Here is a 20,454-nt window from a genome sequence, read left to right on the forward strand (position 1 = left end):
ATTGGACAAGAAGACCGATACCGCTTCCTTTGCATTATCTGCTAACTAGCTGCTGGCGATAGACTCATGCAGTGGACACACACCCAATACATATCAGTTTCAGCTTATGCTCAGCAGGAAAGAGAACGAGGATGGAATTATTTCTAATGAAATACATTTTTAATCAGCGTAGCTGCAAAAGCCATCTGGTTATCTAAATAAAGTGCGCACATAAAAGCCTTGATTAACTTGACAGCGGCTGAGTCACTGTCAAGTGACTCAAGCTTAACATTTATTTATAGAAAAGTACTGGGATTTTGTTTTTTAAAGTATAACAACAAAGGAGTAAAATATCAGGGTCTGCCGTGAGTCAGGAAACATGGAGTCTCCGCTGGGGTACTCTAAGGATTACAGTAAAGTCACGAGTGCCCTTTAAGTCTGCAAAGTAAGGAAAACCCCAGTCAAACTGTCCCGCATGCACACTTGTTGTACTCTATATAACACTCTTGAGTTTTGGGCTCAGCATGCAACATCCTTCCCTAAAGTGGAATCTTTTCCTCCTGCGTTGTACGTCTGTGCTCCAAAGCAAGAAAATATAATCTCAAACTGTGACTCTACTGTGTTATTTCCTCTCAGTACATATCAGAGTTGGCAGGAGAGACTCTTCTTAAAGCACCTTGGGGATTAAGGCAGAGCTCCCCCATCCCACATAGAACTATAAACAGGCTTTGGGGAGGGATTAGAGAGAATGCACACAGTGGGAGGCCAGCTGATGAGAGCTGCTTTAAATCAGATATAAATATGGTGTGAAATATTCCAGCTCCTCAGAGTGTGCTTGATCTATTATCCTATAAACATCCATCCAGCACATGTCTCATTCTTCTCAAAATATATGAAACTGTGTGCGAGAAATTGTACTTTTCAGGATGTTTCCTAAAACAAACGGCACACTGCTGTGGGCGGCTTTTCGGTGTACGAGCGGAGCCGAATGCTGTCAGGAAAAATATTAATAATGAGGTACTCCAGGAGTTTATTTTCTATTCTCAGGATAAAGGTGATGTGATAAATATTACTGTAGATAAACTCTCTAAATAAATATATAAATCATAGAGAATGATGTAAAGAAAATATTGTATTGTTGTTCTAAAATTAAAAAAGCCAAAACTGAAATGGGAAAAATGACTTAATTATATTGCTTAAATCTCCAACTTTAAATTCACACATTTTTTTCTGCACTAAGTGAAACTTAGTGAAATTTTGAATTAAGATTTAAGCTGCATCCACATAGGAAGTAAACTTGTAGGAACGCGGTGACCAGACCACAGACTTTATAAGCGACAATGGAAATAACCAGGTCGACCGACTGAAGCAGCTACCATCAACATATTTAAGGGTAGTAAATACATTAGGGCCTTGATGCATACTCAATCATGCAGGTAAGTAAATCCCCAAAAGTTGATTCTGTTCATCTGGACGTAACATTTTCAGTCGAAGAAACGTTTCGTCACTCATCCAAGTGACCTGACTGCAGGATTCCCCCAATCTTATGAACAGTACATTTGCATAACGACTGAAACCAGCCCACTGAAGGAACAATGGGCTGGGAGGCCAGTTCCTTGCTCATTAACATGCAAATTCTCATGACCATTGATCAACAGGCCATGGCCATGAGTACCATTCACAGAGAGTTGGGGAAAGGCTGCAATCACAGCATTGTGAGATGGTGACAGATGTACCCTTATCCCCCCTCCTCGATTCAGACATGGTCTTTCCCTTTTCACGAAAATGGCCTCCTTTGATCAGTGGTTGTTGATCAATGGTCATGAGAATTTGCATATTTTGGTGGTATTACGGCCTTATTCAGGCAACTGCAACCTGGAATGTTCGCTAGCAACAAACTTACAAAGTGATACTCGATTAGGAAACCTTCTGGTTGTTTGGTTGGTTTGTCTTTGTTAGTTTCTTGAAGTTGTTTTACCTGTTAGTTTATTGAAAATGTGTAATAAATATATCGATTAATAAGAAATTCAGTATATTTAGCCTGCAGCAGCAATCTGTAGTAATCCAGCATCTGAAAAATTAGAACCAAGTTCGTGCTTTTGTTTCTACCAGTTTTATAGACAAACTAAAAGTGAAAAAAAGGGCAACATGAAAATAACCTTTAGTGTGCTGCAGCAGTCTCTGAATCAGCACGGGGTACTTCGTTATCCTCTGGGTCACAAGAAGGATGCATTCTGGGATGCCAAGCCTCCGCACAATGCTGCTACTCATCTTTTTCTGAAAGAATAAACGAGAGGTGCTTTTAGTAAAACATGCCCACACACAACAGGTGGCAGGGTCTCACATAACCAGCGAGAAGCTGCAAAACTCATTTGGCGTAGAACAATACAGCAGTAGTACTTGAGAGGGTGTTTATTGTTATTGTTTATGATGGCGAGCACTGGCGTTTCTATAATAAAAATAAACTGCCTCGAGGGTAATAGAGCTTTTATTCAAATGTCTCCAGCACATGCCCTGATTGAAATGAACTGCAGATGCAAAATAATACAACTAAAAGGAAAGCAACACAGAATAAGAACGAGCTCTTTGTTCAACGCTACTTCAAGCACTTCCATACAAGAGAAAACAATGTCAGAACTCTATTCAACAAACACAATCGTGTCTGGAAAGCCAGACGTCCTGAAGAAAAATGTGTTTTCATCAAAAAGCATGAAAAGAGACTTCTCTGGAAAGTTCGTCTGCTGTGTGACAGACACTTGATAAATCCGCGAGAGAAGCCTGACGCTTACTTTGATGAACGCTTTGAAGCGTTTGTCTTTGTTTAGGAGGTCCTTGTGGAAGTTAACAGCTTCGTTGTGGCGACTGCAGAATCTTCCGTAAACCCTCTTCATGCTTTCACCATTTGATCCCGAAAACTAGAGAAGGATTTGACAGATGTAAGCACACAGAAACGTTGGTAGAGCAGAAATAAAGGTTAAAAAGCTAACATTATTTTCAAAGTTTCAGAACTTCAAACGTGAGCTGAGACAAATGTTTGGGATTTGTGGGAGCAATATTTGACTCAGAGATTGTGTAAATTTACTTTGGAGGTGTAAACTTAGACGAGAACAGAAAAATCAACATTAGGCCTTTCATAACAGCCGTGAAAACACATCTCGTTTCTGTAAAATAAACAGTCATGTTACCTTTTAGGTTTTCTGTAAAACCAGCTTGTGTTAAATCAGCTGTAAAGAATAGAAATGAATTTTGAACCAGCCCCTCTCACCTGGCTACCCAGGATGTCCCCTATCCTGCTAATGATGAAGCCTCCTTCAAAGACTCTTCCCTCTAATTGGCTCTCCTTTTTCCTCTCCAGGAGGCGCAGGAGGTGCTGTGTGTGGAGCTCAAGTAGATCATCTAGAACGGGGAAGAGCTTCTCCAACATCTGCTGCTCCAGCTGAACCTCCTTCTGCAGGCCTTTGCTGTACACTTCTGACATGATGCGCAGCGTCCGAACGTGATGCATCTCTGTCTGCATCAGTTCTGCAGGACATGAAGGGAAATCACACTTAAGCCTCCGTTATAGTCACTGACATATAACATCAGCATCGCACCATCGCCATTTCCACTTGTATGTGATTCCCTGCATGATTCTCCTAAATAACAGGTTTCGCAGCTCAGAAAGAGAACAGCTTCACTGGTGGAACAGGAAAAGAAGTAGTCGCTAACAAAGTGGTTATGGAGGTTTTTCCAAAGTTTTCTGCAGACTTTCTCATATTTTCAAACTGCTGCAGCAATCTGTGCCATCTGGGAATCCCTGCACTCATGTATCATAAGATGCCTGCAGAGACTCATGCCTCCAGCAGGTACCCAAAATTGGAGGTGCACAATAAGCTGAAATGACAGCCACCAGCATACACCACCTGCTATTCAAATACATCTATACCCTCCCCGTATCAGAGGTGCACAGAGTTTTATAGAGTTCATAACTTTGCAACTGATCTGCAACTACAGTGGTAGGGGTCACTGCATAGCTACGAAGAAAATTTGACTACAAATAGATTCAAATCAGCTCAGGCGCATTAAGAGTATCTCAGTGCACATTTCAATCAGGTAAAAAAAAGCCATACTAGATCACAGAGCCTGGTAGATACAACTGAAGAAATTCAGGAGAAAGTCCTTAAGTGGGGCCCAATTAAAATACTGTAGGTTCACCCTTAAACAAAGTCCATCGGGCATGAAAATAACAATGACACAGATGAAACAGCAGTGACATTTTTATTTTATCTAACACTGTTAATCCTGGGCTTAAAGGCGTTACCTCCTTTCTCGAGTTTTTGTCTGCTTTAAATAACATTGGTCCACTTTTACTAGATGCTTCCTTGCTAGCTGACACACAGAAATGTAGGAAACCAGGCCAAGAATGAGCTTGATTAAAAACGTTGTTACTCCATTTAATAAACTATTACCTTTCCTTGCTTTGCCAGTTACCACCTTCAGATTAAATTACGTTTAATCAAAGTTACTGCAGTGAGTATTATATGCGGTGATTACCGTAGATGACATCTTGTCTCTTCACCAGCTCTTTGTCCAGCTGCTGCAGGTGTTGCTGATCCACACCTAAACTCCACGAGTCTGCTTCCAGCTCTTTGGCCTCGGCCTCAAACTCCCCCATCAGCTGCCCATCCATCATTTCTGTTCCTGAGTCAACAACACAGCCTGAATTAATAAAACTGACTTCCATTTATACGATAATCTACAGATGAGAGGTTTGGATAAACCACATTAAGTTTCTGTTCGGTGCAGTATATGCATTAATCATTTATTTATTTTTAAAAAAGTAATTATTTGTTCACATTAAACTAGCTTAAATTAAAAAAACGTGGAAAATGAATTTGTGTGTGTGTGCCTTTATTAACCTTCATCAGTAAGTGATTCCATGGATTCTGTGACCTGGTTGGTTCTGTTGAGCGAGTCGGTGGACTGAGAGAGATACCGCAGACCTTTAATGGGCATCTCGTCAAACACCGGACTGAATGGAGACGCGATAATAAAATTCACGTTATTAATGTTGTCTTTGTAACAGGCCGTACACAGTTACCCATATATCTGTTTAAACACATTGTACAGGGGTCAAATAATGCATTAAAAACTATTAAAAATGAAATTAGATTAAGTACAGAAACATTTCACTCCAACACACACACAGAGCAGCTCACCCAGCAATGTTGCTTATTGAGAGACTCTTGGAGAGGTTGTTTCCCGTGAAAGTCATGATGTTGGTGTGTCTCCGTGATGGGATCATTAAGGTGGAATGATCCTCAGGGGGCAAGATGGCCGACCAGGGGCGTTCCTTTGTCCCACCAGCTGAACCAGAGCAAACTTAGATTACAACAATAATCTGAACACTTTTCAAAACCAGCAGGAGATCCTAACTTATCCTGACTTTTAAGCTAAATCACTGACAGGTAAAAGCGATGGTTTTAAGACTGTATTTTGGCAAATACAATCCATCTTTTTCTCTCCTCACAGACTGTCTACCTTCTTAAACATAATTTATTAGGAGACTTCAGAGCAAGCGGACAGCATAAAGCTTCTCTATTCAAAGGAAAAAGGTTTTGTCCTTTGACTAATTTAACAGTTTAAATCTGTTTAAATCATATTTATGTGTATGTGTGTGTGAGTGTGGCTGAATTTTCTAGGAGCAACACTTTGAGCTCTGGTCCTAAGAACAACCCCAAAGAAGCACTCTGTCACGGTGTGTACAAAATAAATGTGCACAAAAACCCTTCAATCTCCTCTTATTAGGGGATCGGAGAAGTTTGGCGATAAATCTGCAAATAATTACTGGCTGTGACAACTTGAGCTGGTTTCACACTCACGTTTGTTCCTCATCGTTACTGTAGGAAACAAGCTCGAATCTGGTACCGCAAACTGCTGGTTGGGCAACTAAGCAGAGAAACGGTGAGAAAAAGCATAAATGAAAAGAAAATCGATATTGGCTTCGGGACAGCAGAGTACTACAGAATCGGCGGAGGAGTAACTGCGAGGAAGCTGTACCTTCATCTTCACCTTGGCACAAACAGCCAGGCTGTCTCTGCAGCCCTTGTGGACGGAAGCATTGCAGTCTGGAAAGAAAAGAAGGAGTGAATACTGTTAGCCTGATGGTGGTGGTGGTGGGGCATGTGAGGGTGTGCGGAAAAGTGGGGGCTAGAAAATCTGACTGGTTTTCATAGCCGGCCAGGAAACTCCACCAGCCTGCTAATGAAAGCCAGACTGGAGCAAAGCATGTGATGCAATCGAGGGGTAATGCTGCTCGTGGACGATGGGGGGAAAAAAACAGATATGACACACACGCACGTCACCACCGAATTGCATGGGAAAATTTAAATCATGTAAACATTCTCGAATCACCATTTAAGAACAAAGTCATGGCTTTAGATTGCTGACATTTGACCTCTTCTACAGGCTGATCTGTCCACTAAACGCAAATTCTCAGTTTTTCCTAATATTCGCTCTTTAATTTTAATGCTCACATCAAGGAGGAAAAAAAATGGTGGCTGATCAGGATTTAATTATACGGGCATATTTCCAGGAGACAGAAGTCCACTCAACACACATGTGAAACCCACAAACGCACTATCAGACCTAGTCACCCAAGTTAGAATGCATACAGTGCAACATTTCCGTTCCTGGGATTACTTCAACAGCCGCTTTTAGTCTGGGTGAGAAAATAGCGCTGCACGAGTCACAAAGGCAGCAACACTGTCAGGGCTGGGAGCTATCGCCTGAAAATGTGTCACTGTAAAAATATTAGCAAGTAGAAGATTGCATGATTATCAAAGCACCTTGATTTATTGCAGTGATATATTTTTTTTTACATGCCTCTGGATTTTATTAGGTTTTTTACTGCTTTTTGGTGACATCCAAATAAGACCAGCTAATCTGAGACAAAGGATCACTGTATTCCTCTGCTGAATGGACACTAGCCAGAGTACAAACCTCCCTCACACTGTCTGTGGCTCTAACAATCTGAACCAGACTGACTGAATACAACAGGGGTTGTTTTTGCCAGTCTGAAGCATCTGAGGCAGATTGTGGCCAAGAGGTCTGCTGTGATCCATCGCAGAGCTTGTTTCTCCTTTTTAGGCTTTTTCTGGGCTTGTGCCAAAGGCTTGTGCAATAAACTTAAACCTCTTTAGGGCTGCCTCTGTCGCTCCAGTAAAAAACAATGCAAAAAACAGTTCTGTTGTCTGTAATCAAAGTCTGACTGGGTTGCATTAGAAGTAGCTCTTTGGGGAGTTTTGCTGCAGCTGCACAACTAACTGCTAATATAAAGTTCAGTTTGTGTTTCATGTTTTCTTGCACTGTCCTTTATAATCAAATAAAGGAATTCTAATTTACTTTTTCTTTAAATTAAAGCTTTTCATTTAGTGCCTAAATGTAAACACAGAGCCTTTACAGTAAACTGACTTGACCTACTATAGGGTTTGACTCCTCTGCTACTCATGCAGTTCCTGTTCATGAGCTACAATTGAGAGATATTGCCTAAATGCATCACATGCAGGAAATCAATTGTTGTGAAAGTTAACAGATATAAACATAGCATTACTGCTCTGAAAACAATGACTGAACACGCGTCTGTGTCACTGCTAAAGGTGTCATTTAACTGAGATAGAAACACTATTTTCTTGCTATGGTATACAAATGTGTGTCATGTCCCATCACACATAAGGCAGGCTGTAGTCCACCAAGGATATCGTCCATACATTTATGTTTGTTTTAAAATTTTCAACCAGGGTCCTGCTTTAGAACTACCTGCAAAAGGTGCCAAATAACCTCTTAACCATTTGCTCACTGTCAACTTCAGTCATGCCGGTCACCATGATTGCTATAAAAACACTAAACTACTGTAAACCAGATAATTAAATTGAGCTTGCATTGCATTAACTTAGCAGTGATACGGGTGTTTACCTTTTTTATTACCAAATTGCTTGAATTAATGTAACTTATAGCTGAAATATATCAGTAGAATTCAGCTGAGGGGGAACAACGCTGGTAACACAAAACAACTTTTAGCCAAGCAGCAACCCCAGATGCTACCGCTAAACGAGAATCACTCCACACAGACACTCATTTTAAAATGCCCAACTTCAGCTACAAAGTGAACACCTCATTTTATTTTTCAAATTAACAAATTTAAATTGGCAAGTTGGTATATTAAGTTGGTTTAATTGACAGGTGCGCTGACATGTACAGCTTTGGCTGGCAGCTGTCTGCTAGGCCAGTTCTTAACAAAATGATCTGACAAATAACATTTTTGGCAGGAGAAATTCTACACTGTATAATTCTGCTCCTCAGCACCAACATAGCAGCCATTTGTGCCTGTTTGTTTGGGAATGCAGCTTGCTAACCGAGATAGCTAGCGTTAGCTGACAACTTGACTCTTTTAATCCTAATATGGTCACCTCAGGCTTTTTAAAACAAGCGTGTACCAACTATGAAGCCTCAAAATGCATAATCCAGAGACTACTGGGTAATTTCATAGACGCGTGGGCCATCATTTACATACAGTCTGTGCTTTTAGCCAAACTATGAGAACTGCTAATCAAAACAACTTTAGACTCAGCACCGCTCTTACTTAGGTTCTCAGTAACACACATAACAAGTGTGAAGTGGATCGGATAAATGGTTATTGAGAGACAAAGACGAGAAGAAACATAAACTAATATATTCAAACATGCATATTCCTGGATTTATTGGTGAAATCTTTTCACTTCCTCTCCTTATGTTCAGCATCGTCTTTCAGAAACGACTTGCAGCTTAGTGTGCTTTCACATAAGAAATTAAAATCTTCTAATAAAATAATTAAAGGTTATTAGGATTTAATATAATTTAAACCTACAGCAACTCTGCAGAAAACAAACAAGACAAAAAGGAAAAAAAAAGAAAGTTACTTACATGTGCAATGGAAAGCATCCTTGCCATTAAAACCTTTATTGCACTGGGAGCACTGGGTGGCGTGGTTTGAGCTGACTGGTGTAAAAACATGACCGTTCACAGTCTTCTTGTCCTTCTCCTTGCTCTCCTTGTCCTTCTCCCGTTTGTCTCGCTCCTTTTCCTGCACAAATGGAAATTAATTAGTTAAGAAGACAACCCAACCTTGAACTTCTCTAATTGCTTCAACTTTGCCATCCAATTAGAAGTTTCGAAGTGAAGCGTGGTAACGTGTAGCATCCACTAACATACCAGACACTGACACTGGGCCAGTCGCTTCTGTTAAATTCCAATCTGAACCCTGCAGAGCAACATTATTACTCGGATGTAGGACGCAGCGGGAGGGTTTGCATATTAAGTGATGCATTATTTATCCTGACAACAAATTGTCTCATTAAGGCACTCTTTTAAATAAATTTCAGACACTTTTAATCCTTTTTTCTGAGGTGAGACAGAAGACTCAGAGGTGGAGATCTTCAATGACCATTTATCCCAAAAAGGCAGCATATTCTCATATTACGTATTTGTTTGGTTTCTCAAGACACTCGAATGCTACAACCTGTTATGAAGAATGAGACATTTCTGCAGGATGCATGACTGGTGACGGAGACGCACTGTCTGGGAATCACTTCTGTGACCTTTCCATAACAGGGTGGGCTTTCTGCTGCCTCTGCATTAATGGATGAGATCGTCCTCAGCAGCTGGTCATCTCTGTACACTGAGCTGAATCACAATCCCATAAAGTGATGCAGAGAAGAACAGAGCTCTCATTCTCTTGGATTTACATCATAGAGCCTCCACCCAAACCCAGAGGAAATGGGAAAATGCAGTTTTCCAGCTCATTTTAATGACCAGCCCTGGGCCTCTTGGTTTGAAGGGACCACAAAGCTCTGACATACTAGAGCTCATTTGGTTCAGCCATTTCAAGATACCAAAAGCCTGACTGGCCCACGCTATGTTTCAGAGCCAGTACAACACACAGCTTTCATTCTCACTTCCTGCAACAACTGTCTAACCAGCACTAAACCACAATAAACGGCCCGAAAAAGTATTCTTCATGGCAGCAAGAATGCTTGCTTGATATCACGCCTATCGATGCCCGGCAAAAAAAAACAAAAACAAGAAAACGCCAGCAGTTCAACGCATTTGAAAAAGATGATTCTCTGTACTCTTTGTTTTGGCTGCAAGCATACACAACAGGATAAGCAATCACTAGTGACATCTAAACCAGAGATTTAAACAAAAAGACATTCCAGTAAAACACACTGTTAACGGGCAATGACTTCACTGGAAAAAGACATCAGCCCAGAGGAAAACACCAGCCCCTTTTAACATGATATTGTGACAGTCTCTTTCACTACAATTCAACTGGGAAACCAGAGCACTGTGTTAGCCTACCTCCAGCCAACCTTTCCATCTCAGTGAGAAGCCACGGCTCCCTGGGAAACTCCTGTATAACATCCCTGGTTGTGGCTCAGTGGCTCAAGCTACTACCAGCAAGTCTCCATTAGGAAGGCTGTGAATGAGGAAGTCACTGGCTCGCTACGGGAGGTGCTATTTCTGCAATGGCCCTTCCTTCAGTCTGACAGAGACATGGTGACAAAATGCACAAACTAGATCCCCTTCCAGAACAGTCAGACTTTCAATGTTTAACCTAAAGAGGAAGACACAAATTCTCCTCCTTAAAACTGGTTCTGGTTTATTAATGACAGGAACAAATGAGATTACCAATTCTTCAACACATTTGACAGTTATAGATTTAATCTCAATGCTCCAAGGAGAGCCAATAGACACCAGGCAAACCCATTTTGAACATCAAAGCTTTAACGGTGGCCAATAACTTTGACCCCTGACAGAGAGCAATGAGCTGCAGGCTGAGGGAAGCTTTTTCAGAATCCTGTTGCTTTAAAAGCAAAGTGACGGCTGAGGTTAGAGGGGAGATTATTAAACCACCAACTCTATCTTCCTGTTTTACTTCCTGTTCACCCTTCAGTGTCTCTTTGCAAGGGCTGCATATTTACAGGAAGCAAACAGACATTTCACTTCCCAATCAGAAATAAAAACTCTGTGCTAAATTCAGGGCATTTCAGACCCTTTAATCACCACATGGTACAAATTTAAATGCACGCTTCGTGATCAAAGCAGTTATCACTGGCAGCAGAAACATGGATATCTATCATTACAGCCAGCTTTTCTTTCTAATAATTTCAGGTAGCATCTAACACCAATTTTGATCATGAAGTAAACTACATATCAGAATAGCTATCAAAAGGTAATATGTTAATTTGTGGTTTTAGTGAATTTGCCTTTTGTACTTCCTGGTGCTGTGTGAGTGTCCTTTGGTTCAATATACTGTCACACACACAGTTTATAGCTGTGTAAGGTCTACCACACAGCCCACAACTGGATATATTGGATATAAAAATGCTGTATAATTACATTACTGCTTATAATCTGTGAATTAAATGTAAGACTATTTAATACCTTCCAAGGCCTCTTTTTTGGGGAGAAGATTGAATGCAATTATTTTTACTTTTAAGCACCCACAGCTACCCCGTTGAGTTTTAAAGTCTTGATACAGACAACTGTATTCCTAAATCATATTAACGGCTACTGCAATACAGTAAATGCCACTTCTGCAATTTAAAGTGAGCAGTGCTGAGCATTGTGATTTTTAAATGCAGTACTGTACAATAATTTCCATGTCATAATAGTGCTGAAGCCATTGTTTCACTAAAGTAACTTATTCTGATCGATATTTCAACAAACTAACAGCATATTATTGTCACCCTGTGACAGGAATGGAGACACTGCAGTTAGATCAGTTAGGAGTACGAAGGGCAGGAGAAAGAAAGTCTGCTTTGACCACATCTTACATAGAGGCTTATCTCTCTGAGAAGACATTGCTGTGAGGCGATTGGGAAATTTGAGTGGGAAGTTGCATCTAACAACGACTTGGGCAAAAGCAGGACATATAAGGAGCTTTTGAACCAGAGGGGCCTATTCAACTTTTTAAAGGAAGTCTTTTGCGTGGCGTTGCATGAGGGACCATCATGCAAGTTCTCAGAAGCTCATTTGTCTGCCATTTTTTAGCTCCCACTTTACGGTTGATCCTCCAGCAGAAGGGGAACCTCTAACTGACATAAGTGTGTGGTCTGAATGCAAGCATGCATTGCAACATGATGAACGTCATATTTTTAAAAACCAACGAACACGTAAAGTTAACATAGAAAAACCATGAGTTAGCTCTTAAATCTAAAACACAAACAGTTGAGCTGGCCGTGAAAACCAGGCGTTGTTAAGCCTGTGTGCTACAGAGGAAATAAAAACTCCGGTCACCTCCTTAAAGGAAAACATATGTACTTCCTCTCAACTAGCTTTTTCACATAGAGTGAAGCCAGCGTAGGGAGAAAATAATGACGCTAGAATAGAAACTAAATGACACATTCATCAAAGTGAAGCTTAATTGGTTTGGTTTACTGCATGTTATCCTTGGAGAGAGCCATGCATTTGTTTGTAGAGTAGATGGAAAGGATTTGTTAAGCCTAGTTTATGGTCATCTCATTGGTTGTTTTGCATGCCAACTGCAAAGCTGCAAAAGTACAATCACAAATTGAACGATAGGTATTCAAGAGAGTAGTGAGGACCCAAGATTCAGGAGCACTGTTATAGGCGTAGAAGCAAAGAAATTGGAGGTTTTTCCCACAGTTTTCTCTGGAGGGTGTCATCTTTTCAAACTCCTGCAGCATCTCCAATTGTATAATCGGAGAATCTCTGAGCTCCTGTACTGATGTATATTTGAAATGGTGGTAAAGACCAACATGATCTTACATTCATGCCTTCGACCTGCCTGCACCCGGTTCCCAAAACAAGGGGTGCACAACAATCTGAAACACCAAAGCATGACTCAGTTCTGATGCCAACATTGGCTTACGCTGCCACACGTAAACAGACTTTAATAAGGATTCTGGATCCTATTATCAGCCACAGTGGGAGTTCTGCCTGAGGTTAGTCTGTGATACACCTGACATAAAGACATTTAGCCACTCGTAATGTTATGTTATTTTAACTTAAATCAGAATGCAAGGCATCTGCCATCAGGAAACTCAAACGCACAGTATGCTCCAACTTATTGTTATGGTTGCAGTTTAGTTGTTGCTATGCTAATCGCCGCCTGCTTAATACGCCACGCACCTATTGGGAGTTGTAGTGTAAACAAAGAAAAGAAAAAGAGGACAAACATATGTAGTTCTTGAGGTGCCACACCTATAACTGTTCAGCCCAGAACTGCCTATAACAGCCCTGCTGTGAAACTGAAGCTAGTCAGGGACCAACAGAAAAAGAAGCTTAAGATTCATACATGTGTGAATACTTGAAAACTGTGGTTGGGCATTAACTGCTCATTGCTCAAAGGGGATACACTTGTAAGAAAACACTGAAGGTGGTTGCCTACTGAATAAACTGTAAGAAGCAGGCTACAGTGAAGTGTAGTCAAAAGAAGAAAAACTCCATGTTCCCTCACCCTGGTCTTTTTGTACATCTTGTTCTTGAGGTAGCTGAAGGTCCGGCTAACTTTTGTCACACTCTTTCCCTCAGTGTCACTCCGCAGAGGCCCAGGCTCCTCCTCTGATATACTGGAACACACAAACAGGTTTAATTTCATCTCCAGCAGCTGCATTCACACAGCATACCTGCTCACACATTGTGAAATGGTTCTTTGAAGCACCATAAAGGTCCTATAGAATCATTTGACCACTACTGCACACAGCTCTTTATAGGACTATAAAAGGTCCTCCAAGCAATGAAAGCCTTAAGAACAATTTACTGGTAAAATGTAAGCGCAGGATTAGACTGACCTGTATGCTAGTGACCCAGAGGTGCTGGAAAACCTCATACCTGGAAAAAAAAAGGAGAGGAAGTGAGTGGCAGGATAGTAAAAACAAAAAAATATATGTCTTTAGGGGCTGACCGCACTTTTCTTATTTTTCCTGATTATAATTGAGAGTAAGCTACAGATTTGGCTCCCTAAAGGTAAATATGCAACACTTTAGGTACCCTTGTACAGCTGTGTGACAACTGACAACCCACTGACATGACTAAAAGAGGCCAACAGCTATATCGAGCACTTCCTTTTCTACCATCTCCTTTAAAGGTGACCTATTGTGATTTTTTTTTCCCCCCATTACGGTCAACTAAAGCACAAAGCTGAAACTATAAACACAACAACCCCACACAACTGCAAGGGGCAGCCAATCAGCACAAAGTGTAAAAGCTATTTTTTGGTCAGTCCTCACCTGCTGTAGCTCTGTGCTCTACAGAAGTGAGCTAAACTGCTCTGTTTTGAGACGGGGGGATAAATGAGGGGCTGTAATACAGTCAAAGACTAAAATTATAGAGTTTTAAATTATCGTGCATTGAAGGCTGGACAATGGATGATGACTCGGGCAAAATGTCATATTTTTTGGTCTGCTCAACCTATTAGAACAAAGCTATGCTGGTTGTAGCTCCTCCCAGACTCTATTGTTGAAAATCTGGATTTTCTGGCTGCAGTAACAGCCAGAACATGTGTGTTTTTCAATTAATCTCTGTGCCAAACGTTAAGCACAGAGTTAAACATAAGGCATGCATCTTTTCTAGGCAACGAGCTGCTTCTCTCTAAACAATGATTTCTACCAATATCCAGACGCACACGAAAATATGCAAAGCGCTGCTCGCATGCGCTGCAGAAGAAAGTCAAACCCAAAACAGGATAATGAGGACAAAATCTTGGCCTGCCTGTGTTCCTAGCAATAGAGACAAGGAGACAGAGAACAGTGCTAATGGAAATATTGCACAGATAAGAAAAAGGAAGGAATGCCTCGGTGTCTTTGACTAAAGGTGACAGGCTCGTATTTATCTGCAGAGAAGAAAGGGCTTCCTCAGTTCACCTGCGGTGTTTATGATTATTTTCCTCTTTCTCTGGTAATTGTGTTTCAGTTTTTTCAAAAAGACTGAAGTAAGGCTAGTTTATGTAAAGGTCATCCGATTCTTGTGCTGCGTAGGAAACACGAGAAGCCAAGGTCTTATTTATTGCTGTCAACATGGATTATAATTTAAACACAATGCAGCCTAGGCGAAAGGTGCTTTTCTACAGCAGCAATCTGGCTACAAGCGTTGTCTAATTGCATTCTCACACTGCAAGTAGATTAATATCAGCAGCAATTAGAAGCTTCTTCATGACAAGATTGTTGCGGCTGAATGTTTGGACTTTATCTTTGATGAAGTTTAAAGAGTAAAAATTTAAATTTTCCTTCAGACAACTTTGCTTCCTCTGTTTGACTCAGTCTAGGAAGCATTTCACGCACACACTTCATGTTGAGTCACAAGTAAACACTTCAGTGTGGGTATCAGGCTAGCTGCTAGCTGATCTGGGTGCATCGCTGTCATCTTTGCAGCTCAGATCCAGGTTGCTAAGCGGAGCAGCTACTGTTCTCCTTCTGACATCACAGCTATTTTCTACTGCAGCTAAGTTTACATGTCAGTACTTACTGAAGTCATCCTCATCATCACTAGATGAGGAGTCCCGATAAATGAACTGAGACTTAGATTTGGTGAGGATGGGGGAAAGGTTGAAAGAGAAGGAAATTCGCCTCTTACGTCTCAGGTGTCCCACTGCTGGGGAGCAGGAAGGAAAGAACCACAACAGGCACTGATCACTTATTGAAATATATAGTAACCTAATAATAGTGAGGATGGGGGCAGGAAGTGGAGATGTACGGGAAACGTGTAATAAGAGCGATTCAGTTTAAATATCTGCATGTTAAACTACCACTTTCTCTCTTTATCTAGCTTTTTGACCTTTTTTTCTATTCTCTTTGCGATGGGGCTTACAGTGAAAAACATAATGAACTCTAAATTTCCAATTACAAGCTGAAAAGATTGTGTCCCTCTGCTGAGTCTGGTGATGTTAAAACGAGGAAATGAAGAATGAGGACTTTGCACTGTACTTTAATTTAGTAAGTTAAAGCCTAAAGAGGATAACAAAGAAAACTAAAGGATAAAAAGGTGAAGAAAAGGGCTGAATGTTACAAGTAGGGACTTGATAGCTGCCTCATAACGTGTCACTCACCATCGATGTCTCTCTGGCTGATGGCCAGCATAGATACAGACTTGGTGAGGGGCAGACTCATGGGAGGACAGCTGTTTCGCAGGGGCCGATATCGTCTGGATTTCTGCAGCAAGAGACAGGAGACTGAATGAAACCAAGTGCATGAAAATGTTAAAAAAAAATGGAGTGAGCCAGGCAGCGATAATGTGGAACAAAGCATTGCCAGCCAGTCAACTGGAAACAGGAACACGAACTAAAAGAGGAAACTCGGCATTTTAAATCGGGACATTATGTTTACAATTTGTTTTAAATTCAATGGGAGAAGTATAAATCTGCCCGAAGAAAGTCATGTTTATTAATTCTCACTAATCCCCAAACTGACAAGGCTCAGATTTCCCTTGACTGCTTATAAGTCTTGTTTATGTACAAGCTTTACAACGACTCTTTTCTCTCGTGAATTAGGCTGTGTGGGTTTTTCAGGATCTCTTGGTGGCCGACTGTGTGACAGTGTAAAGAAGTGGCATCACGTCAACAAACTTCATGTGTGCGTGTGTTTATTAGCTCACCGGGTCATGCACTCTGCTATACTCCCCCCGGTCCTCCTGTTCCTCTGTCAGAGAAACCAAAGAGCCTCTGTCATCGCTGTCTTGCCGGGGAATCCTTATAGGTTCTAGGATACGGGGCCCCTGGCTGGTGGGGCCCCTGAGCTCTTCAGGGCCTCCACTGAGCCCCTCCAAGCTGTAACTGTGTACAAACAGAAAGCAAAGATGACCTCAATAAAAGAACACACACTGTATTGAACACAATCACATCAATCACAATCACAGCTTTCTGAATGTACACAACTGTCGCTGCAGCAAACACAAACACACAAAGATGTACCTGTTCACACACACACACACACACACACACACACACACACACACACACACACACACACACACACACACACACACACACACACACAGCTGGTCCTACACTGTGTTTAGCCAGCTGAGTTATCACTAGCCTCTGGAGCAGATTTACAGCTGAAGCAGCTGCAAATGACTCCCAACATCAGCATCAGCATGGAGAGCTCTGCAGCTGTGATTTACAAACCCAATTACATCGAGCTATGACTGGAAATAAGAGGCCTTGAAAAATCCAATCCAATGATTATGGAGAGGAAAACTACTGCTACATTTCAGGATGAGCTATGCCATGAGGCTGCAGCTCTATTCGCTTCAGGACAGACTCTATGATAGTTAAAGCTCCAGCAGTAAATCTCTCATCTCCGGCCCATGGGTTTGTATGCTACTCCATTATCCAGCAAATCATCAGTCCAACTCATCCAAGCTTCACTAACTAAAACCAGAGTAAAAGAATCATGATTTGGTGATTATAAGTGTCCAGAGTGGAGCAGCACTCACCTATCCTCCGGGCTGTGAATGTAGATGGCTATATCTGTCATACTAAGGCCTCCTTGGTGGCAGTATTATTACATACTATTCTACAGAGCCACAGGGCCCTCCATGCTCAAACACTAGCAGCTATTTCAGCTCCCTCTCTCTCCTTGGTGCAGAAGGTTGCTGACTGAAAGGGTTGGGCATTCATATACACACGAAAACACCCACAACAACGGCTAATGCAAATCAAGCAGCATGTAAATATGCCATGTTCAAATAAGGACATGTGCCCTCGGCAAATAAGAAAACATCACAAACACAGTAATGCAGTAAACCTGAGGAAACAACTTCCACACTGTAGCCAATGGCGAGGGGGCGGGGGCACATGCTCATACTAAGAGAAAGTGAGGTGAAAGAGGTTAGGAGAGTGATGGGAAGATTGATAAGAGAGTATGGCAGAGTGGCAGTGAAGCACACAGATGAGGACACGAGCAGGATAGAGTTGCAGGCGTATCTGAGAACACTGGCGTTATTCTGAAATAACTGGGCAGAGTGGATGTATTTTACATTGTGAAGCATAAACATTGCAAATGGGTTAAAGCTGATTTCCTGCTGCAGCGTTGTTGTAATATCAGTAGCAGACAGGAAATCAACTTGAACCCAGGGTGTTTCCCAGAAATGAAAAACTGGCAGAATAGCCAAGGCACCATTAACACAGCTGGAGCTGCTGCTAGGGTGGCCGCTGGCTTCTTGAACGTGACAGATGTGACCAGATGGTTACAGCAGTGGACTGTGACAATAACAGACTTGTCTTCATTACAACTTGACAGAGATGGAGGAGGGCTGATATTATTGGCCATTATTAGCTAGTAAGCATTGATATATCTGTATTAAAATACATGTCAGCCAGCAAGTGATGAGAATCTGGAGGTCAGAAATACTACAGGTGTGTGTTTAAGGGAATTTAGAAAGAGTCTGTGGCCCAAGGAGTCATTAATATATATTGAAGTCAGAAATATAAGTAATGTTTAACCCTGATGTCTGCCCATGATTGTGATTCTGTGATTATGCATCTAATTAAAACTAGCACAAGTGTGGAAGACACTAGTGCTAGCGGTGGGTATAGATATTGGTTTTTGTTTATGTTAAATATATTGTATTAACTTCATTTCATGTTTTATTTTCTGTATTTATTTTTCTGTTTTTTTTCTCTTGTTCATTAACTAACTTGTGGAGCACTTTGGTCAAACTCAGTCAAACTAGCCCAACAAAGGGTCCGGTCCAGTCCACTGGATAGCCGTGAATACTTCAGAGATGAAGGGCTTAATATTTGTACTTTTCAGTGTACGAATGGATCACCTAATGAGAGTGAATCATTGTCAGTCTTAAAGCCTTGTTACTCATAAATACAGCGAGGCGGTGGTTTGCTTAAGGAGCTGTCCAGATGTGTTTGTTTTTAATGAGAGCAGACAAATTGCACCTTCTTTTTGAACAGGACACTTTCATCTCGGTAAATAGTTGTTAACATTTCCAGAATATGTTTGTATCTCTTTATATTAAAAGAAAGAGGAAAACGTTTATATTTTTCTATAGGTTAATATGAAATGGCATTTACCGGTGCCTGCCATTTGAGATCGAATTGGACTGTATGGACTAAAATGAGTTTGACAACGCTAATCTACACCATGAACCTGTCAAGAAGCTCTCTACACCATTCCTGAACAAACCTATTTTCCAGTTAGATATTTTTTTTAGTAAGTTTTTATTAAAAATGTCACATTTTAGTTTGAGTCTTACTTTAACTCATTTTGATGACCTTATTAAAAGGATAATAATCAGGAGAAAGAGTTGACATGACTAATTAGCCTTTAGTCATTAGTGCAAAATATCACTTCATATATATTACTATTTACAGCCTAGTTTTATTTTTATTTTATTTAACTGAAGAAGTTTTTCCACTCCTAGCTTACTTTTCAGTTTAATTAACTACAATAACCACGACACACTTCAGATGTGTCTTACTAAAGAAGCCTTTTACCGTTTTCAGACACTGTTGTCAAACATTTTCATATCCAACAGACTTTCTGAGTAGGAGTGTAAGCATTCGGCTCACCCTGCAGAGCTGAAATAGATCTATTCTGCATATAATCAAGATCAAGTGAAAGATGCTGACTCTTTTTTTTCCACTGCTTCCTCCCTCCTCCTTCTGGGTCAAAGAGCAACATTTCATACAGTCAACAAAGCTATTTTGCAGTGAGAACAACTTCCATTCTGTTTTTACTGCTGCAGCCCACTGTCTTCTGTCTTCTGATGCTTTAGAGTTTTGAATAATTCTCTACAGGAAGTTATTAAACCCACAAAATAAATAAATAAAATAAAAAGCAATCGTCTGTTCTAAAACTCTGGCCAATGCGGTTCAGCCTACAGAAAGAGAGGAGCTAAACTCCTCTCTTTCTGTGTGGCTGCTTGTTATTACCAATGCAATACAAAACAGCGGTGCCACCACCACCCATTTGCCACAGTATTTCATACAAACTCCAACAGGGGTGAAAAGAGAGCAGCATTTTTCAGAGCAGTTGCCTGCAGGGACGGAGAGAATGCAACAGCAGTTCAGCAAGCATACATTAAAAGCCGGGAGGTCCACAAAGGGCACAACTGCATAAATTTGCCATAGCATGCCACTAAAAAGCAGGGCAAGCTTAACAAAACATGAACTGATGAATGTGATGTATTAATACCTTCTCCTGTGAAAGGCCGGCTTCCTCTCACCAGAGCTACGAGTGGAACTGGAGGTGATGGAGACGGAGACAGAGACAGAGTGGTGGATGAAGGTGGAAATGAAGTGGGATTTGAACGGAAGCCATGACAGCAAGAAAATAATTAATCAACGAACTGTTCTTATTGCCGATGGGACCGTTGGATTTTTATGGCTACTACTGAATAGGTAATGATCTAAGAAAAGACAAGAGTGATAAGAGTGCTGTACTCAGAGTAAATGATGAAAGATGATAAGCATGAAGTAATTGT

The 20,454-nt window shown here is 41.0% G+C and overlaps 1 protein-coding gene across 6 annotated transcripts in view; it reads right to left on the bottom strand.

Moving 5' to 3' along the window:
• The window catches only part of akap13a (A-kinase anchoring protein 13a), a 125,198-nt gene that overhangs the window by 23,723 nt on the left and 81,021 nt on the right, over positions 1-20,454 (bottom strand). For 4 of the 6 annotated variants that reach the window (XM_087845740.1, XM_087845632.1, XM_087845707.1 and 1 more), the window contains exons 13-26: positions 20,166-20,213; positions 16,609-16,786; positions 16,064-16,166; positions 13,812-13,851; positions 13,478-13,589; positions 8,920-9,079; positions 6,019-6,086; positions 5,841-5,907; positions 5,178-5,325; positions 4,878-4,990; positions 4,513-4,659; positions 3,245-3,501; positions 2,769-2,894; positions 2,139-2,256 (exon numbers count right to left, since the gene is read on the bottom strand). In XM_087845740.1, coding sequence (XP_087701866.1) covers positions 2,139-2,256; positions 2,769-2,894; positions 3,245-3,501; positions 4,513-4,659; positions 4,878-4,990; positions 5,178-5,325; positions 5,841-5,907; positions 6,019-6,086; positions 8,920-9,079; positions 13,478-13,589; positions 13,812-13,851; positions 16,064-16,166; positions 16,609-16,786; positions 20,166-20,213 — 1,685 coding nt within the window. Of the gene's footprint in view, positions 1-2,138; positions 2,257-2,768; positions 2,895-3,244; positions 3,502-4,512; positions 4,660-4,877; positions 4,991-5,177; positions 5,326-5,840; positions 5,908-6,018; positions 6,087-8,919; positions 9,080-13,477; positions 13,590-13,811; positions 13,852-15,483; positions 15,607-16,063; positions 16,167-16,608; positions 16,787-20,165; positions 20,214-20,454 lie in introns of all 6 variants that reach the window. The other 2 variants (XM_087845860.1, XM_087845798.1) reach the window with 2 other exon arrangements.

Source organism: Neolamprologus brichardi, chromosome 1 (genome assembly GCF_056152115.1).
Source record: "Neolamprologus brichardi isolate AB-2024 chromosome 1, ASM5615211v1, whole genome shotgun sequence".
Lineage (NCBI taxonomy): Eukaryota > Metazoa > Chordata > Actinopteri > Cichliformes > Cichlidae > Neolamprologus > Neolamprologus brichardi.